The sequence below is a fragment of the Brienomyrus brachyistius genome, chromosome 7 (genome assembly GCF_023856365.1).
Source record: "Brienomyrus brachyistius isolate T26 chromosome 7, BBRACH_0.4, whole genome shotgun sequence".
Lineage (NCBI taxonomy): Eukaryota > Metazoa > Chordata > Actinopteri > Osteoglossiformes > Mormyridae > Brienomyrus > Brienomyrus brachyistius.
Genome location: NC_064539.1, coordinates 25677397 through 25698667, shown reverse-complemented (window position 1 = coordinate 25698667; position 21271 = coordinate 25677397). Strand labels below are relative to the sequence as shown.

Genomic DNA, 21271 nt, shown 5'->3' with positions numbered 1-21271 from the left:
GTTAGTTCTTGGGATTGTGCATTTTGCATCATATAATCTTCATTTAAATTTCTAGAATATTTTATTACGCTATCTACGAACATTCAGAGGTGGACTTTACCATTAGGCAAGGTAGACACATGCCTGGGGCATTATTATAGCATTTAAATTATAGCAGCATTTTTACATTTGCATTTTTAGTGACAGTGTCCAGGATAGACATAGTTGCCCCCTGTCCAGGCTGTAATGGACTATTCTATTTTGAGACTTTGTGCTACCCCTGTCCAGGCTGTAATGCACTATTCTATTTTGAGACTTTGTGCTACCCAGCTTCCTTTTCAAGGTAGGAGAAATCAGCGGATTTTGCAAGTCTCCAACCAAAAATCCCACCTCTTCACTTCAGGCATCCGTGTGAAGCCGCTCCTCCGAAACACATGAAGGTGCGCTACCTGATTACTACTGTGAGCTCATGAAAGAAAATGTGTGTATGGAAGGCCAAAAGGTAAAAACGTTCGCTTTTTTTACATCAACACGCCCCAAAATTAACATTTTATACATGATTATGCAGAAAAATGTGCTGATGAGTCAGATCAGATGGTAGCGGAAGATGCTGGACAGACCTGGTGTGGATGAGATTCACTATGAGATTCTGAAGGCCAGGGTGTTTGGAAGGGGCATGGATGCCCTGGCAAATTCAGGGGGGCCAGAACTTGATAGGGACCCTTGAATACACAAAATGATATATATTGGGTGTGTGGGGGGGCAATGTAACATTTTGCCATGGGGGGGCAGAATTTCTATGTACTCCTTTGCTGAACATTCTCTATGTTGTTGGGCTATCTTCTTCAACATTGTGAGAAGATCAGTGACAGTGTCTCAGGATTGCCGGACTGGGGTGGTGGTCCCCAGCTTTAAGAAAGGCGGCTAGAAAGTATGTTCCACCTTACTGGGAATCACACTCCTCAGCCCCCCTGGGAAGGCCTACGCCAGTATTAGACCTGGGTGTAGAGTTCGGTTCTCCAAAATTGGAATTGTTATTGGAAAGAAGGGTCCATCTGTTAGTCGAACCTTGGATCCAGGAGGAACAGCTTCATGGATTGATGGATGGGAATCGTGGATTTTGTCCTGGGTATGGAACACTGGACCAGCTCTTTACCCTTAAAAGGATACTGGAGAGATCATAGGAGTTTGCTCAACCGAGTCAATATGTTAAAAAAAAAAAAACTGCCATTTGCACAAGTACTTTGGAATTCTTTACTTTTCCCACCCTGTGTTGCTCTTCATAGCTTGGGGGTCACAGCACAAGTTCAGCCAATGTGCCACACTCCTGCAGCTGGGGGCTAAGGGCCTTTTTCAGGGACCCATGGACACCTGACTGATCTGCCAAGGCCAGGACTTGGCCTAGAGACCTTCTGATCATGGGCACAATGACCTAACCTGCTGAGCCACTCACCACCCCCATGTGTATTGTGTAGTTGGAAAAGGCTTACAGCAGGGGATCCTGTTGGGTGTACTTCAGGAATATGGGATGCCAGGCCTGCTGTTACGGGACATTCAGTCCCTGTTTAACCAGACTGAGAGCTTGGTTCATGTTACTGGCAGAAAGTCAATCTCATTCTAGGTGGGTGTTGGACTCGATTGCCATTTTAATGGACAGTATTTAACGATCTGTGACTTCCGACGTACACTTGGGTGGTTTTTGAAGAGCCTGGGATGCGGATCAGCACCACCAATTCTGAGGCCATGACTCTGAACCCAAAGAAAGGCTGGACTGTCCCTTCCAGGTTGAGGATGAGTTACTGCCTCTAGCAGAGGAGTTTAAGTATCTTGGGGTCTTGTTCACAAGAGGGAAGAATGGAGTGGGAGTCTGACTGGTGAACTGGTGCAGAGTCAGCACCTATGTGGACATTGTAGCGGTCTGTCATGGTGAAAAGAGAGTCAAAAAGTAAAGCTATCGATTTATCAGTCTATCTACATTCCTGTATAGAAAGAGTCAGCTGAGGTGATTTGGGCATCAGTCTAGGACAGATGCTGGAGAGATTATATATCTCAGCTAGTTGGGGAAAGCCTCAGTATCCCCCAGAGGAGCTGGAAAAGGTGGCGGCGAAGAGGATGGTCTGCATCTGTTCAGACTGCTGCATCCGTGGCCTGAACCCAGATATGCGGTGGACAATGAATGAATGAATGAATGAATGAATGAATGAATGAATGAATGAAAATTCTCTTACAAAGCTAGCTATGAACATTATGAAGAGTTAACTTCAAACTCATCAGAGAGTGGTATGGTAGCTCTATCGCCTCCTGGGTTGGGGGTTTGAATCCTGCCCCCATTCTGCGAGTGAGGAGGTTCCATGTTCTGTAGCTTTCCTCCAGGCATTCAGGTAAACTTGTAACGTATGTGCCCTGCAAAGGACTGGACTACAAAATAGGCAAAGTGCGAAAATCTTGCTCTGAATCCTAGATGTGATACATAATTCTGAAACTATTTCATTTGTTACAAGTTCCATTCATAAACCAATTTGCAGAATTCTTCCCCACAAATTAGGTGGTTACCTGTATTTCTTTGTGTATGTCTTAAGCTCCATGTTATAAGTGTCATATATATTATTTATTAGAAATTCTTCATGTCTAAATATTACTATTATACTAATTTCTCACTTCCACTATGACCGACATACGGAAGCCATAGATTTTACGGTAGTAAATTTATTCGCTCAAATAACGCACGTCTGCAATTCCAACTTGGTCTTATTCTGCAAAGCTTGCCGCTTGTCCAAACAAGTGTCCAAAATTTCAGTGGTATAAATTAGGAGGTATGACCATCTAATTCTTAATTCTACACATAGTAATGACCAATACCATGGGGGCAGTGCGTGGCGCAGCAGAAAAGTCACATGTCCATGAGACCTTGAGCAAGTCCCTTAGCCCCCAGCTTCAAGGGCACTGCATGCTGGCTGACCATGTGCTGTGACCCCCAAGCTTGCTCACACCCACATGTGTGTTTCACAGAGAGAAAAATGGGACAAGTAAAGAGAAGCATTTCAGTGCATGTGTACTTCTGCAAATAGCAAACAAACATGGCATATATGTACATGTGTCCATATCCTTATAGTATGTGTCCATATCCTTATAGTATGTGTCCCATTCCAAATTTCTTCTGTACTTTTTTTAATGGACAAAAACTACACTTTGTGGTCATTTAATTACCATTTACATATCTGGTAGTTTTTTTTATGAATTTGCCTTTTATTTCAATAATTAATTCACAACTAGCATTTACACAATTAAAAATCGTTTGCAGTGTGATAACCAAAACCAGAGCACAACTCAATTGATTGGAGAGCTTCACATAGCAAACTGAAAGCATAAAAATGGAAATAATGCACACAATTAAGGGATTTTGTGAGCTGAACTTACTATTAAACTAAACTGTACATACAAATTTGTGCATCATAGGCATGAAATAAAAAAACAAGCTGCCAGTTGTCCCTCCAGGGCTCGGTAAGTATAACTAGCGTGACGTCATACATACACATACTGACCCCACTGTGATTTTTCTCTGAGACCACATTGCTGCTACCTAGATTGTTTTTGACTTGCACACAAGTTTCACTGAGCTGGCAAAAAAAACTGCTTCACAGGCACAGTGGGGTTTACATAAACTTATTATAAGATACCAAATCTCCAACTTGTGAAAATTAAGTGCTAGCAAACAAACAACAAGTTCCAAAAAAGAAAAATCACACAGCGGGAGCAGGGTGGTGGTGCAGTGGTTTAGCACTATTGCCTCACACCTCAGGGATCAGGGTTTGGGTCTCCGCCCTGACCCCAACATTTGAGGAGTGTGCATGATCTCCCCCTGTCATTCCCGGGACTCCCCCGGGTTTGCTGGCTCCTCCCAGACAAGAACATCAGAGACTGACATTTACCCTGAAAGTTTTTATTCTGTTATAACCAGCATGCTGGACAATGGATTCACTGATCCAAAAAAACGCAAACATGCATTTCTAACAAAATTAACACCATATCATGGCTGAAAGTCTAAACCTGTATCCAGATGAGCACGCCAGTGATGATTAGAACTGGCAGCCATGCCAGCAGTGCACAAGGCATGCATAATCAAGATGGATAATGCAGCAAAATCTTGAGCAGAGTGTCTCCACAGCTGGCACAGACAGGACATGCAAACTGTGATAGTACTGACCACATTCGGAGTGCACTGGTTACAGGGCTTTTGTAGCTACTCCAAAGAGTAACACTGTAGCTTGGAAACAATACATTGGTGTAAACATGATAACCAATTTCTGGTTCAATTACCAAACCTTGTATATTTGGTGGAATGTCAAAGTACAATCCTTCAGCTGAGTACAGCGTGTGTAACAACCTAGTGTTTCCGATATGGGGAATATTTCTATATCCCATCCTGAAAATTGTTAATCCAAAGCGTGGGTGTTGTGGGGGGGGACATGTCATGGCCGGCACACATAAGAAATATTTCAGAACAGAAGGAGGCTGTTCAGCCCATCTCACAAAATAGCAATCCAGCTATGAAGGCTGTGAGACTCATAAACATACAACAGTCCGTTTTGGCATACTGGTATGCTTACTGTATACTGGTCAGCATGGTTTGTTTGGGGGAAGGCGCCGGAGGTTATCTGACACTCTGGGACATGTGCAGCGGAGTCAGCATCTCCTCGAAGATTGCACCTTTGACATTGGAGCCCCGCAGATTTGCCTCTTGGAGATCACAGCCCGATAGGTCACAGTTCTAGGTGAGAAGAGGAGGACAGGATGAGCTGGGGGGGGCTACGCAAGGTATAAAAGACCTACAGACAAGCAGAACACGGTTCTGGTTGAGGTTTTAAACCCTCTCCCACACTGTGATAGGCAGGACCAGCCAGATCCTCTACACTCACCTCCAAGTCTGTGCCAGCCAGGGTGGCCCCACGCAGGTTGCAGTTCTTCAGCTTGGCGTTCTTCAGTGTGGCCACACGCAGGTTGATCCCAGTCATCTGGCTGCCCTCCATGTCCACACCCTTAAGATTGGCTCCTGGGAACACGGTATGGTCAAACTGGGGCAAGTAATCTGAACCAAATGTCCGGTGAAACAGCGCTTTACAAATAATTTCGATTAATGGGCTGCCAAGTGCAGCGTAAACACACTAAATGATCATTAAATAGTAATCCCAGGTATTTATTCTAGAAGAGGTGAAACAAGAGGAGCTCACTGTTTACCTTCTAGGTTGGCCTTCGCACCTGCAGGGTCCTCAAAGTTGCACCCTTTGAGTGACGCTCCCTCTGCATTGGAACACAGCATCTTCACACCCTGCAAATTGGCATTCTAGAAGCACATACATGCACACACACAGACACACACCCACACAAAGAACAATGCCGTCAGGCTATTAGCAAGGGGCGGTCAGACAAACACTTTACTTGACAGGGCACAAATGCTTAGCAATATCTCAGCTACTACTGAAGAAAGTACAAATTATGAACAAATTAAAAATATAGTCGCTACGTAAAAGATCTGTCACAATTCCTTAATGAAGTAACAGATATAGAATCTGCTTGAGATAACACATGATCAGTAGATTGTGCTTAATTAATACATACAGTAAGTAATAGCATAATACTACACTATTGCCCCTAGTACCCTGTCAAATAAAGTGTTACCCAAGTTTTTTTCTGCTAAAACCACAAAGCATCTGATGGTTAACAAACAACAAATTCCATTACTTTCTCCAAAAAAAAATGAACAGAATAAACATTCTGAAAAAAGAACGACAAGCGATTTCTTTTGTGGTAGCAGTGAACTTGCCAACTGTGCAGGACAATTTCAGCACTACTACAGTGCAGGAAAAAGTTCATGTGAAATCACTAAATACGGTGAATGAGAAACCTGCTTTCTGTAGCATAAAAAGCACACTAGTTGGCAAAATTGTGGAAACAGTTCAAATTTAAGACGCCACACTTTCACAGACTGTACCAGACAGTGGAGATGGTACGTTTACCGGGGGGTGTCCCATCTCGGCCTTGCCATGATCCACCACCGAATGTGACTAGATGGCAACGTTTCTGTCCGTCATGTTCGAAACGAAACAACTTCACACATATTCTGCATTTTGCTTTCCATTGAAATTTGGGATCCAGTTACAATATTTGGGATTAGCAAGCGAGGTGAGGGACGCAATCGGAGGCCCCCTTTTCAGCGGAGGCCCCTGGGCTTCAGCCCAAGTAACCCTGTGTATTAAAGCAACCCTGCCTGCATCAATATTTATTGCTGAAGAATAACCTGTTAGGCACTCCAGAGACACAGCCTCACTCCTAGGTTTGGGACGTTGCTCTTCAATGTGTCCTCTGTGCACATTCTGATGCTGACAACCAGGTCACACTGGTGATTTCATCAAGAACATTAATAAGATTTTTTTAAAGAATATGTAGCAGGCCCATTCTGTTGCGATAGCCTGGAAACACCAAAATATTTGCATAGTTTAATTCCTTTTTCCATGCTTATCCAGCCAAATGAGCGAGAGGAGGGGGGTCTTACATCCAGGTTGGCACCTGACAGGTCCGCTCGCTCCAGGTTGGCACAGCAGAGGTTGGCATGCGTGAGATTGCAGCGGCTCAGGTTGGCCATCTTGAAGTTGATGTAGCGCAGGTCGAGACGAGACAGATCTGCACCACTGAAGTTCAGACCCTGGAAGGAGTGAACAAAGGAAGGGAAATGGCACGTGCAGCTAGATCCAGTGCAAACTACAAAAGAATAAGCTCCTGTAACTATGGTGGACAGGGTGCCATTGCTATAGAAGATGAACCCTCATTAACATATTCATTAGGTGGCAGAGTGCTTAAGCAAGTATTACGTTGTTTCTTCATTGCCACTTAAATCCAAAGTAGCTTACAGATTCCACCACAAACAGCTGGATTGTACTGGAGAGATTCAAAACACGCTTCTAAAATATATGACAGCTGGACCCCTCTTCAACAAACATCCCACTAAAGCACTGGCTAATAATAGTAAACTATGTTCCTGTTTAATCAAGAGCTGTCCACAGACAATGAAAGGCCTGCTGATTCTGGTACCTGGCAGCGCAGTTCTGCCTTGGTGGGTGTAGCTAGCAGGAATCGCACAAATTCCTTCCGAGAGATGGGGGAGTGATCGTCAGGAGGTTGGGAATTCTGCAGATGAGAGAGGTCTGCATTCAGAGTCACCCAAGCTCTTCTGCAGAGTCTCTCGCAGGCCTGTCTCTCGCAGGCCTGTCTCTCGCAAGTGGCAAAAGACACAAGGGTGCCTGAGACTTCAGCTCACCTTTATCACCCCTTCCAGCTGTTCAGCCAGCTGCTCAATGCCAAAGAATCGGGCCTCCTCTAGAACCCCTGGAAACACCACCAAGTCAGTGTGGATGAGCAAATGAGCAATTATTCGACATTCAACACTACACATCAGATAAAGACAACACTAACAAGTCAGAAAGTCCCCCAGACACACTGGGTACCCACAGCTGTTCCTGTGTGTGAGCTTGTTAGTCTTCATGCACATACACGTTATCAGCCGCGTTGCATCCACCTTAATCGCACCGAAGGCAAGATCCTATCTTTAACAATCAAGTCAAAGTTGGGGTGGGGACCAAATCCAATACTGGAGCTGGGCAGCCGAGTCTAAGTGCAAAAAATCCACCATGAATCTGAATTCAAAAACCATCAACTGAAAAGTGAGAAGTGGAACCACTGGGAAGACATGAGTCCTGCTGCATCTGCTGTAAAGCTAACAGAGCTTTCAACACAAGGAACATCACGGCCACAGTCAAACATGGAGGAGGTAATGTGATGGTATGGGGATGTTTTGGCTGTGGTGTGGGAGCGACTGAGCTCAACTGTCTACCAGAAAGTACTGATGGAAACAAGTCTGGTCTTCAGTATTTGACCAGAAGCTCAAGCACAACTGGGTTATGCAGCACAACAGTGAGCCAAAGCACAAGAGCCACCAAAAGTCCACCTCTGAATGGCTGGAAAGAAAAAAATAAATTATGGTTTTGGAGTGGCCTAGTCAAATTCCTCACTTGAACCGCATTGAGATGCTGTGGCAGGACCTTAAATGGACAGTTCATAGTCAAACCCTCCAGCGTGGCTGAAACAAAACAATTCCGTAGAGTGGCCCAAAATGTCTCCACAGCGATGCCAGACTGATCTCCACATTTAAAAAACTGCAGGTTGTTTACTCAGGATGTCTTAAATTATACACAATTTGTTTGGAGATCAGTTACAAAGATCAGAAATCACCCGAGCTTGTGAAAGAACAAGTCCATTCAAATGTGAACTGGATGCCGGACTCGAGTACTGGAACCCTGCATATCAGTAATGACCGGTACCACATCGCCTGGCCTGGGCCCTGCCTTTTTAACTCTGCTGCTGAGTTAACTACTGCAACTCACTTCTCCCTGGTATCGCTGCTAAATCTCTCCAGAAACTCCACCCCCTCACCCACACTCACTCCTACCAACACATCATTCCCATACTTCAGAGCCTGCACTGGCTACCTATGAAAGAACACATCCATATTAAACTACTTCTCCTGGCATTCAAAGCTCTTAGTTACCAAGCCCCATCATACCTTTCTGGGCTGCTTCTCCCCTACCAGCCTCCCTGCACTCTTAGATCGTCTTCTGGCTCTCTCCTCATTACGCCTTCCAAACTCCAAGGCTATGGTGACCGTGCATTTCCCCGTTTAGCTCCCCGGCTTTGGATCCCCTCCCTACTTAACATATGGGTTAAATGCAGAGGACACATTTCCTTGTGGTGTGCCGACAATGACGACTAATCACTTTCGCTTCTCATTTGCCTATGTTTATGCTGATTTTTCTCTATGTTTCTTAGTCTCGTCACTGATCATCATTCATGGCCATGTGAGTTAGTACCCTGGTTGATGTGGGTTTGCCCTGCTCCTACCTAGCAGGTTGATGCCCTCATTGACTATCAGCTGTCCATGACGCAAGTAGTTCAGGATGGGCTCAAAGTAGTCAGGACTGCGGTCGATCAAGTAGGCGCCGCGCTCGTCGCATTTGTTACCCCACACATCTGAGGGTGAGAGAGAGCGAATCAAAATCAGTGTCAGAGACAGGCAAACAAGGAAACAGTCCAGCTGAGGTGGGAGAGGTCAGCTCCATTTCTGCATTCCTCAACACAACAGACTTCTGAATACAGCATCACACTCCACCGATAATATAAATAGTGAAATGACAACAAAAAAATTTTGAATTCTCAAAAAAGCACCGGCTGAAAGGCTTGCAAATAGTGCAGCTCCTGACCGACAGGATACAGACGAGGCAGGCATTGAGGCAGGCATTGAGGCAGACATTGAGGCAGGCATTGAGGCAGGCATTGAGGCAGGCACTGAGGCAGACATTGAGGCAGACATTGAGGCAGGCACTGAGGCAGGCATTGAGGCAGGCAATGAGGCAGGCATTGAGGCAGGCACTGACCTTTGTCCTTGAACATGTGCGCCAGCATGCTCTCTGGCTGCTTGCTGACCAGCGTGCTCCTGAAAAAAAATCCTCTTAATGGAGGCTGTCCATGTTTAGCTCATTACAACTGATACAGAGGGAAACGATAAGCAGAAAACATAACCTAGTGCATAACCATATGGTTATTCACTAATATAAATAACTATACAGCATTACCCTAAGACTAGTACACTAACTATACAGTACTTCACTAATGTAACTATACAATACTATAATGTAAATAACTATACAGTAACTATACAGTACTACAAAGCCAGCTTCCCTTGTGTTGCATATTGGTTACCTTGTGGTGGTAAAACAGCGACCCCCCACATTCAGAGTTAGCCAATCCGTATCAGCCCAGAAGCAGTGATCATCGGGGCCTCCATTTTCACATTGTGGCTCTGGGTCACACCATACAGATCAGGGGAATAAATAAAACACATACTGCCTTTAAATAATATGACATAGTACTAAAGGTGCTATAAAAGGTAAAACAGTAATTTGACTGTCTAATTACCCACCAACGAAGGAATCTCCCTCAGACACATACAGCACATCATCATCCCTGTGGGGCATGAGCACAGTAAATATTAAACCTGGGGAGTGGTGTGGAATTATTCCTCTGAAAGCATGGCTCTATTCGACCTCCTACCTGATGAGGGCGATGTCATCAATCAGACCGCCTTTCCCATTGTATATGTTGGAGGCTCTGATACCCAGTTTGGCACTGGCAACTGACAGCAGGTCAACTAATGTCCCATACACCGCCACCACCTAGCAGCACAGACACCAAATATTAAGAGTCTTAAATGTGAGCTAAAGCAGGCAGTAAACCAACAGCCAGTTTCATTACAGTATGTCATTCTGATCTACTTGTGACAACACAGCCAGTCTCACTAACACAGACTAACAACAATGTGCACGTTACCAGTCAGGACATGCCTAGCCAAAGAAGGGATTTATTTTAATTGTTTTCTACCTTTTATGGTCTTATAATTGCTTATAATTACTATTTATTTTATTGCTAATTCACTGGCACAACCAACTGCACTTTTTCAGTACTGGGTTTACCGCACTGTTTGTACTCATTGATATCCTGTCTTTTTTTCTTGCACCATTCTGTCATGTATTGCACACATTGCACACTGCACTCTACGTTGTTAGGTTACGTGTTCATCTTGTGTTAATTTATGTAGCACCTTAGTCAAAAAAAGAAACACTGTTTCGTTTTTCACTGTGTCCCTTCCTTTAACTGTTTAACTGTGTAGTGCACGGTTAAAATTACACTACAGACCGACACCTCTAGCCTATACGACAGCTTTGCAAACTCTTGGCATTCTCTCAGCCAGATTCACGAGGGTTCATTAGGGAAATGCAAACACTTGTAAACATTACACAGATGTAAAGAGATGCGACGATCGAGTGAAGTTTTTTCTAATTTAATCTTGCTGGTTTGAAACAAAATTCATACATGGCCATTGACTTTACCATTTCTATTCATATTAATAAAACAAGCATTTAAACACAGGCTTTTTGCTTAAAAATGCTATTATAAAGATAAAAACCTTTAATCCAGTGTGCTCAAACTGGTAGTACACTTTGTAAAAACTTTTATCATGTCATCAGACACAGCTGACAAGCACTTCCTCCTGTTGTTGTGTACTTGCTAGCAGCACTTACGGATGGACGTTTTCATGTCGCTTCCTGCTAAACCTCACTTACCAAAAAGCATCAAGTGTACGTGTACGTGAAAAAACATTGATTTAAAAAGGATCAGTTTTAATACTGGGTTCAGTTTTGGGAGGGTGTGAAACTGTAAAACTGCACATTAAGCAATGATTAGCAATGTAAACTTGTAGCTTTAAAACCTTTTCATGTTTTAAAAAATAAATTTTCTAAGGAAACCGAACATTTCACAACTCAAGCATGTCTGCTTATCCTATACACCTGCAGAGCCATTTCGACTGGAATATTTTTTCTATTATGCTAAGCATCATGTGTCCAATACAATTATTACCTTTAAAAGGTGACAGAGTTAAATATAATTTTTACATTAGGCTACACAAACACCTGGCTTTCTAATCACCTCGGAACGTCTTTCCTCTTAACGTGGACTCAAACTTTTCCTCCTCAAAAAAACGGAAAAATACTTTACCGTGCACAACTTTAATAATATCACGACTAATCAATTAAAAATACAAATTATAGCAAATCGTCAGCAAGCCGCATATTGGCAGCTTACTGACCGACTAGCCGGTTCCTTTCGGTTAATTTAAACACGGAACCTGACTAGGTCACCATAGGTAACCACCTGCCTTTTTAAAACTGCAATGTACATTTGTTTTATATTATTTCCGTCTCGCTAACCGAGCGCCGTGGTTTACGCACCTTGCCGTTTTTAGAGGTCCCGTTCACAAATAGCGTAACCCTCCTCATAATAAAAAAATATTAAATGCCTTAATTTGTAATATTCGTATATTTAAACGCCAAGAGACAAGTCCAACCATGGAACGTTTTTAAAGAGACAAACTAACGCGCTGTGTTATTGCAGCAGTAACATCCAATAGAAAGTTAAGGATCTTACAGTAGCCAATCAGAAAAGGCAGAGATGACATCAAGATAGATCGACGTGTACAACGCTGCGAAATGTAGAAGTATGATCACCGGCTACTTCTCCATAGATTAAATTATTTTTTAAGTCATCAAGGCTGAAAGTAAAATCGCTTTAATATCGCGAATTTTTCGATTTTACATATAAGCATGTTAGTATCATAAGCAGGTCAAAAGAATTACACTCACAGACAGCAATCATTAATTTATTATAATTGACAAAATTAAAAGTACAAGCAACACTTGAACAGTATTTTACATTTTAGTCCTCTGTTGCGCAACTTAATTTCCATGACTTCATGTGGAGTCCATTGTGCACAAGGCTGATGAATGTTTCATCTTTATAAAATAATAATGAAAATAAAACGAACCTAAGAGTATTGGTCTTCCAATGCAGTTATACAGGGTGAAGATTACTCCAATCAAGGGTGAAACGCCAAAGGGGTGGGGGGGGATGGCTTGGACCTAAACTCGCAGCACTCGGAGAGGGCAAAAACTTTCACTTGTGTCTGAGGGCCCAGCTTAATTTCAGAATACTGCTGCCGTGTTTTTTTTGGTTCTGCTTCTTATGCTGACATTGGCAACCTTACTTACCCAGAAACGTCTCGAGCAGCATCCTACGATACAGGTAAACAGATCACACCTTAAAAACACTTGAGGATCCCCAGATTCTTATTAAATTGCCCCCCTCTCTACCTAATTACAGGTGTTCAGTCAGGGAAAACACCACATACGATATACTATGTGACACTGCACGTGGCAGTACAACCACAGAGACTAAATCTGAATGCAAACAAAAGCAAAGGCCCATTCTAGGCAGCTGTGCTTAAGACCAAAATAACCATCTTTCACCCTCAATGTAACCTTAACAGAGAGTTTACCCTCTTCTCATTTATCCCCCAACGACCTCAAAGTGGGACTGACAAATCTTAGAAAAGACTAATGACAATCTGACTCTCTGTGTAGTGTCCAAGAGACACAGGTGAGGTACAGTGGCTTACATGCCATCTAGAAACCATATTTACACATATAATTTCAATTCAAGCTTAACCAAATTGACAGCATCATAAACCCACAGACATTGCTTTAAAATATGCAGTCAGTATTAACTGTTTGGTTATATGGAGTTATGGATATTTAACCCTCAGTAATAGGGGACAACAGTTTACAAACAAATATTAATGCACCTGAAACAAACTGCCCTTTGCTAAATTGAGCAAAGTGGAGAAATAAACCGAAAAAAAAACCTCACTAGAAAGGGAGCCTGATAATTCAGCAAAGTAAATCACTGACATCTGCCGTCATTTCAATACTGGATATGATTGTGTCATTGGGCCTATTAACGGACTTAATAAATACTTGCATCTAGAGTACAGCCTTACCCTAAATGTAACGATATAAACGAAAAAAGTCCACGGTTGTAAGACATGCACCTGAAAGCCATATTTTTCTTTGTGTTTCTCTTGAGAGTGGGGATGCACACCTGTCTGACTGCTGGCCTAGACCCTTTGCCACTTCTGGCTGTAGCCCCCCAACAAAGGGGGTGGGGAGCAACAGAAGGCATGCCAAGCCTGCGGGAGTTCAGGGCTGGGCTCTCTTGCTTTAGAGATCCCATGAGTATGCGAGGAAATAGTAGCCAAGGGTGAAGCAGAGGAAATAAGGCGAGGCAGAGGCCCCATTAAAAGGTCTTTCTATGAATGGCCCGGGCACGATCTTCCTCGTACTCCTTCTTGGAGACCCACATCTTCTTAAAGGTGTCCAATGAAGCCAAGATGGACCCCCTGTTTGGAGCCATAAAGATACAGATGGTGTTATGGTCAGATGAACACACTTGCTACACATGCTGCGGCAGAACGGGGATTCCCATCCTCACCCAATCCACGTGGAGTACAACCGTTCCTGTGGTGCAGAGATCTGGGGAAGACACAGATACAGTGATGAGAATCCCTGACTGCCAGTAGGAGTTTGGTCTGTTTAATACCGTGCGCCAAGCTGCAGCCGCTGCTGTACCTTTATTTTCACATCCTTTGGAGCCAGCTTCTTCACCTCACTCAGCAACCGATCCCCAAAGCCTGCAGGAAAGCAGGCAAATGGTCAGAGGCTTCAGGTCTGTCAGGGCCTCATATCCATCCATCCATTTTCCAAACCGCTTATCCTACTGGGAGTCCGGAGCCAATCCCGGAAGTGAAGGGCACGAGGCAGGGCAGGGCCTCACATATTAATAATAAATATTCTCCCAAAAAACAGCAAAAAATAACATCTTTCGTTATTTTATATAACAAAATAAATACTCCATGTCGACATATGTTTAAGCGGAAATCTGAAAAACGCCTGAGTGTGCATGAGAAAAATTTTGTGACACTCATATTACTCTAAAGCTGTGCTGTTGCTTTTATTACGTGACTGTGAAACCGGTTTATACTGGACATTGTCTGTTACTTGTTTCTTTTTGTTTCTTCAAAATATTTAGCAGGCCTAGGCCTGGGATATAACCTGAAGCCTTCCTTGGGTATTACAACATGTGAAAGCGGAATTCCAGGTGCTTATATGGCAATGTTTATGCCCATTGGCTGCAAAAACAGTTGGGCTCTGGAATTAGCAGGGTACTTCCAGGCGTAGATGTGAGTCATTGATCAATTCTCTTTTGTCTGTCACATCAGAGCTTCACCTACGTGCACATTTGTGTTGGATTGCCCTGTTGAATGTAAGAACCATTAGAATCATTGTATTGTCCTGCTGAAATTTAAAGAATTTATTTCCATAAATAACACAAGGGCGGTAAGGAGCACAATAAGGGAAGAGGAGAAGCAGGACAGCTTGGCAAGACAATGAGTGAGACTGGAGGAATGCTTTCCACCTTTCAGTAGTGTGGATCCTCCAGAGAGGACGATGTTGGAGAACAGTGTGCGTCGGAGGTCCATGTCGGATTTCTGGATGGCGAAGGCCAGCACCTCGTGGATGCCCTCGCTCTCATCCCCAATCAGGTCTGGCCGGAACAGTAGCTCTGGGGCCCTGAACCGTGCAGGTCCAATCTGGGATCAGAAGAGGCAGAGTCAGTATCAAGGGCGTAGATAGGGCCTCACATTACTGGAGAAAAGCTCAAAAACCTATTAATGTCCCACAACAAAAGATTCTAAACAGGCTAAGTCATACTGCTTTTAATGGAACCTTAGCAAATAAAACAGCTGCCATGTAACTGGTGCTGTATCTGTGAGAAATGTAATGCAACATCCATCCAACTAGAATAAGGGATCAGCTGAGAATGTTAATAATTCATGTCATGTGTCATATTCATTAAATATTCTGGGGGGGGGGGGTGCATTCCAAACACTGACATCTAGTGCACTGCCGTCAGGAAGGGTGTACTGGGCCTTCTCTGTCTCAAGAGTCTCGTCTTTCTGTGGGTTCAGTGACAGGTAGCACGCCCTCTGCAGGAAAGACAGGCAGTGACATGTTATTGGTCGTCATAGCAGCATCTAAAAAGTTATTACATTTTATATTTTTTTGATGCTGAAACCCATGGAACCTGTGGGAAAGTGAAATATCCTGTAAAAAGTCAGTCTGTGCACACTAATCTTCTGCCTGTGCACACTAATCTTCTGCCTGTGCACACTAATCTTCTGCCTGTGCACACACACTGGTTGCAAAATGCAACACTTGGTGTCTTACATTTAATAATCCAAATGAACAACAAATACAATAGTAGACTGCACTCAGGGGTGTCATCCCCTTCATAAAAGTGGCCATTATACTAATAATGGCTTCATATTAGCCAACATTTAAAAATAAATCATTTCTGGAGGTCTTTTTAAAAAATAAAATAAAACACAAAGTGGAGAAACCTGAAAGTTGCACTAATGTGTCTCAAATAAAGAAAAGCATCAAGAAAGGCAGCGTGCAATGACATTACTGCATACCTCCTTAATGGTGCGCACCACCTCAAACTCTGCCGAGGTGTGGAAGTCGTAGCCCTCCTTGCGCAGCAGAAGGCGGAGGTAGCGGGAGACGTCTCGGCCAGCGATGTCCACGCGCATGATGGAGTGTGGGATGGCAAAGCCCTCATAGATGGGCACAGCGTGGGTCACCCCGTCTCCTGCATCCAGCACCACGCCCGTTGTTCGGCCCGTGGCATACCTTCAGGGAGGGGTTGAGTCATTCCCATTTTGCCTCCTTTCTCTTGTACGATCACCCCCCCCCCTCAAATTCTCCCACAAGCCTGCAGACGAGTCATCCTCAACCACATGGCTGAGTGAGAGATTCTTACCTGCACACTGTTAGTCTTTTCTCTATATGTTCCGGGCAAGATACCAGCCGTAAGAAAGCCTAATTACTAATGAGGTAAATGCTACACAAAATTTACGGTTCGGTACAAATCTTGGTTTTGGGTTCACGTTTCAGTGCAATTTCAGTACAGCATGATTCGAAATCATCATCATCATCACCATTATTATTATTATTATTATTACAGTTTTAATTATTAAAACTGAAAACACAATTAGGAACACCTATAAACCTGTCTCTTGTAGTGTCTGAAGAACAAATCTCTTAAGATTTTCCTAATTGTGTTTGTTTGCAGTTTTAATAATAATATCTAAACAAATTGTTTTCCCTGCTGTACTGAAATTTCACCAAATTGTGACAATAATATCGAGATTCGTACCATGGAGATGAAGAGGGCAAGCACACTCACAGGCTGAGAACAGCCTGCATGGAGATGAAGAGGGCTGGCATACTCACAGGCTGAGAACGGCCTGCATGGAGATGAAGAGGGCCGGCACGTTGAAGGTCTCGAAAAACACCTCAGCCGCCCGCTCCCGGTTCTTGCTGGGGTTCAGGGGAGCTTCAGTGAGAAGCACAGGATGCTGGGGAGAAAAAGCACAAAAACACGACTGTCAAACGATAACAAACAGCTGTAAACAACGAACTCTGAAATGCTCACTTTCAAACAACATTTACTGTATTCACAGAACGCAAGACATTTTGCTTACTTAAACGTCCTTTAGCCATCTAACAATGCACTTTCTGAGCACCCAGCTAAATAGTCAGCTATAGAAGGGTTTTCCCTTTGGGGGGAAAAATACATATACCTGTATATCAGCTTTGATGATTATGTGCTAAATTTATTCATCGCACTAATTCTTTCATTGTTTTTGCGTGCGTGCACATGTGTAGTGGATTTATGACATCATGTGCACTGGGTGTATGACATCATGTGAACTTGGTGTATGACATCATGTGAACTTGGTGTATGACATCATGTGCAGTGGATTGATGATATCTAAATCATAGATGGATTATGAAGTGCATGGATGGCCTGGTGGCAGAGGCACACCTCCTCAGAAAAGGTCTGCAGCTGCTCCTTGGAGTAGACATACTGCCATATTCGCTCCATATCATTCCAGTCCTTCACGATGCCATGCTCCATGGGATACCTCACTGACAGAAGCCCCCTGTGCTCCTTGGGGGAAGATGAGGTTGACTTCCAGTTATTGAGTGACAAAACCTTAATTCACCTTCAATCAAAGATAAGTGTTTGAGGGTATACCCCCGAATTTTAGAGCATCACTGACAAGACTCTTGTTTGCTCTAATTTAGCTCTATAATCTAGTATCCCTCCATCCATTCATTTTCTATACCCATTTGTTATTAAGTAAAAGTTACCTTACACGGTTTTACCAATTTCAGTTTTCTGCTGCCATATCATCAGCCATAAGGAACACTTACAACATTACATTTACATTCATACATTATTATATTTACCCAGTGTTAGGCATTTCAGGTCCAGTAGTTACAAATCCAGACCGGGATTTTGTTTCGACCAGCCAGCAGAGCATAAAGAGTCATAGTCACAGAGTACTCAACTGGTTAGTAGGAACAAAATCTTGGTCTGGATGGGTAACTCCTTTGACCTGAAATGCCTAACACTGTATGCACCATCCATATGTATTTATTTCCATATTTGTCTGTGTCCTTTAACACTAACTTATTACCATGTAATTTTTCCCGGTTTCCCTCTGTATTTTGTTACCATTTTGGCACTTTTTGCACATATTTGTCTGGCCTCATACTACTTTGTATATTGTACGTCTATGACTATTCATATGTGTCTATACTTATTGTCCTTGTCTGTAGATATTTTATATGTTGTTGTACAAGCTTGAGTGCTGTTCAAGGATATTTCATTGCTCTTTGTCCAAAGACAATAAAGATTTTTTTTTATCCTTTCAACCGTGTGTTGCTGACATTTCATCTCGAATTGTACCGTTGAATATCTGACATTGCTGCCACTGCCGCTATCATTTCCCAACAGGGACAACCAATGAAAACCCCCAGAAAAACACGAGAAATGGAACTGAACTGCCATTGTGTGGGCAGTGAGGTCCACAGTGAAAGGACAGTCATAACAATGCAGATGACAGCATTAAAACATGATACCTCAGCTTTGGGCCCGATGAAGAGGTCCCCCTCTAGTGCGCCGGCCATCACGCGCACATGCTTCGGCCGTCCCACACTGGAAGCACCAAAAAGGACATATAAGCCATTATCTCGTCATTCAACACCCAGCCAAATACCAGGGGAAAGAAATGAATGAGGCTTACTAGTTTGGGAAGCAGTATTTTGGGATCTGGTCTCCGGCAAACCCTGCTTTGATCACTCCTGAGCCCTAAAAAGCAACATATTCAGTGAGGAGAAGCTGTATCGATATAGTTTGAAGGTTTTCTTTTGTCAAACCCCATCAACACCTCTGTTGTTTGCACCCTGGTCATGAGACGATGCTTGAGGCTGGAGGGGATGCCTCAGCAGACTGTACTGAAGTACAAAGAGACTTGTAGATCAAGAACAGTGTTCTCAAAGAAGATATGGGAGATACTCAGAGTACTGGGGTGAATGACCCACCCCTGATATCTTTAACATTAATAGCATGAAATCACAATACAGTTCAAGATTTTGAATTTTTTTTAAAGGGGGGGAGGGGTATTTATTTCAAGTATAGAAAATATTTCCGTGCAGCCCAAAATGATCATATGTGGATTTAACAAGCCTTGGCTAACAATGCGTGTACTGTTGCAGTTCTCGCACCAGAGATAAATAATGATAAATAAGAGGTTTATTATAGAGCAACTGATGGGGACCCATATTTCTTCGACAGTAATAACAATGATAGCAATGATGATAACCCAATAATTTGATATGGCTAGCGTCATACCAGCATCCCTCTGATGGGAGCCTTAAGTCAAAATCCTACGTTGTTATGACACCGGATTGCAACCGGGCGGCTAGGCGGGGACTCCGTGTGAAACCTGCCTAATGTCAGTACCGCTTTAACGACCGCTGCGAGCGCAAGCGCATCGCCAGCAGGGAAGAAACACGTATCGCAGTAACCTCTCCATAATGTGCTAGCCAGAAGATGCGAGCATGTTTTAAAATCATTAGTCAATGGACGGCAATCAAGCGATAGCTATGCTAAGCTAAGAGAAGCTAACGTCTATACAATGAAAGTGTTAAGGGCGTGGATGTGGGACATCCTATACTTACATTATCGATCACAACGGGCTGATTGGCTATGATGTCGTACGACTCCATGACCAGACGTCCGTGATGTAAAACTCGGTACTGTATATATCTTTCCCTGCAGGCAATCTATGTCTTTTTGGACATTTAAAACAAAAAAGCAGTGTCACTTTGAGCTCTGTCGGCAAGCGTAAGCGTCCACCAAACAGGCCGTTGATGGGTTTGACTGCTTTGACGGACGTCCCCAGCGACCAATCAAAAGAACGGTGGCAGCAAAACGATGCCAGTCGCTAAATTCTAACCAATGAGACACTGAGAGGGGCTGCGCATGTTTAAGTCATGGTAGGGTGCGCGAAAAAAAATATCATGAGGTCATTTTGTCCATAACGTTAATTTAGTTTATAATAAATAGTAAACAGCATAATATGCGGGTTATAAGATTTTTTTCCTGAAAAAGACTGAGTAACAGCGAGAGTATGCACTCCTTATTTCGTAAATCCATGTGTAGGCTTACACGTAGAAAAGTAAAAATAAAAAAAACAGTTATGGAAGAGATGCTGTCCCGCTATATAAGCCACTCATGAACGGAATTTTCAAAGGATATTTTCAAAAGCTTTGTTTTTTTGTAGTGAAAGGGACAGTAATTTCCAGGATTTTACAATGCAGTATTGTTTAAATATCCAATCCGAAGAACTCCAAACTTTTTGACACTTAAAGGGTTAATAAAATTACATTTATGCAAAAAAAGTAATATAATATAATAATGTAAATAATTAATAGCATTAGTTTACTGATTTTCATCTTAATTCACCACTCACATAGATGTGGCATATGTGTATATAGGTCTATAGTTTTAATCAAGTAAAACTTATTTACTCTGTAGCGAAAGTTTAAATGCAATCACCGTAGTGCAGATTAATTTTAAACTTATAAATTAAAGACAGATCATGTAAAGAAAAATGCAAATGCCTTAAAGTGATACAGATTTGAAACGCAACAATTAAAGAAAACCAGGACTTATATCATTTTAGTGCTTATATCCTTCTAGTGTTTGCACTACTTGGGTGTGAAAACGATTACAAATGCCGCGTGGGAATATTCGGTTAACTTAGGCAACAGGTAGGTTTATTTCTTCAGCACTTCATGTCTTTGGGTATCGCCTGCAATAAAAATAGATCAAACTAAAACAAAACTATAGCCATACAAGACTGAAATACTACGAAACAAATCAGTCTAGAAACATTACATGTGCACAAAAAGGTAAATGAGAAATTACTCTGCAAACACGAGACGCCTGCCAGACGTGTAGATGTTTAAATTGCGTCGGTCAGGTCAGCAGAGATGGAAAGTTTCAAACCAGCTCGTTTCAATGTATGATTTAAGATACACTTTACACCCAACATTACCACTTACGCGAAGCTGGTGCAATCCATTGCAGGTCCAGAAAGTACAAATCCAGAACAAGATTTTGTTTCAACCAACCAATTGAATAGTTTGTGAATGTCATCATCATGTCATCATCACTCATCTAGTTGTTTGAAACAAAATCTTGGTTGGATTTGTACTTTCTTAACCTGAATTTACCACCTCTGAGTCTAATACTATATCTGTATGTATGCAAGAAGTGCAAATCAGGTTCAGTATTTGAACGTCTGACTACGACC

At 42.8% G+C, this 21271-nt stretch overlaps 2 protein-coding genes across 2 annotated transcripts; both read right to left on the bottom strand.

The window, feature by feature from the left end:
• Positions 1-3903: 3903 nt before the first annotated feature.
• LOC125746849 (BTB/POZ domain-containing protein KCTD9-like) lies at positions 3904-12025 on the bottom strand. Its single transcript, XM_049021407.1, has 12 exons — positions 11874-12025; positions 10138-10259; positions 10007-10050; positions 9787-9886; positions 9462-9520; positions 8929-9057; positions 7292-7359; positions 7066-7161; positions 6530-6679; positions 5215-5320; positions 4896-5029; positions 3904-4747 (listed from the first exon to the last, which is right to left on the bottom strand). Exons 1-12 carry the CDS (start codon positions 11919-11921, stop codon positions 4631-4633), a joined length of 1173 nt encoding a protein of 390 aa, XP_048877364.1. The 5' UTR covers positions 11922-12025; the 3' UTR covers positions 3904-4630.
• A 260-nt stretch (positions 12026-12285) lies between these two features.
• On the bottom strand, positions 12286-19844 carry actr1b (actin related protein 1B). The gene is made up of 11 exons (XM_049021409.1): positions 19632-19844; positions 18695-18759; positions 18531-18606; positions 17428-17553; positions 16833-16957; positions 16013-16229; positions 15431-15523; positions 14953-15127; positions 14106-14167; positions 13969-14009; positions 12286-13876 (listed from the first exon to the last, which is right to left on the bottom strand). The coding sequence occupies exons 1-11, from the start codon at positions 19677-19679 to the stop codon at positions 13774-13776; spliced, it is 1131 nt and encodes a 376-aa protein (XP_048877366.1). The 5' UTR covers positions 19680-19844; the 3' UTR covers positions 12286-13773.
• Between the last annotated feature and the right edge of the window lie 1427 nt (positions 19845-21271).

What these genes read in the sequence shown, in the direction of transcription:
- LOC125746849 (XM_049021407.1), bottom strand. Translation starts at nt 11,921, where the DNA reads ATGAGGAGGGTTACGCTATTTGTGAACGGGACCTCTAAAAACGGCAAG. An exon ending in TGAGGGAGATTCCTTCGTTG is followed by an intron (nt 9,887 to 10,006) that starts GTGGGTAATTAG and finishes GGTGTGACCCAG; the next exon opens with AGCCACAATGTGAAAATGGA. An exon ending in GCACATGTTCAAGGACAAAG is followed by an intron (nt 9,058 to 9,461) that starts GTCAGTGCCTGC and finishes TCTCACCCTCAG; the next exon opens with ATGTGTGGGGTAACAAATGC.
- actr1b (XM_049021409.1), bottom strand. Translation starts at nt 19,679, where the DNA reads ATGGAGTCGTACGACATCATAGCCAATCAGCCCGTTGTGATCGATAAT. An exon ending in AGCCCGTTGTGATCGATAAT is followed by an intron (nt 18,760 to 19,631) that starts GTAAGTATAGGA and finishes GTTGCTTTTTAG; the next exon opens with GGCTCAGGAGTGATCAAAGC. An exon ending in TCATCGGGCCCAAAGCTGAG is followed by an intron (nt 17,554 to 18,530) that starts GTATCATGTTTT and finishes TCTTCCCCCAAG; the next exon opens with GAGCACAGGGGGCTTCTGTC.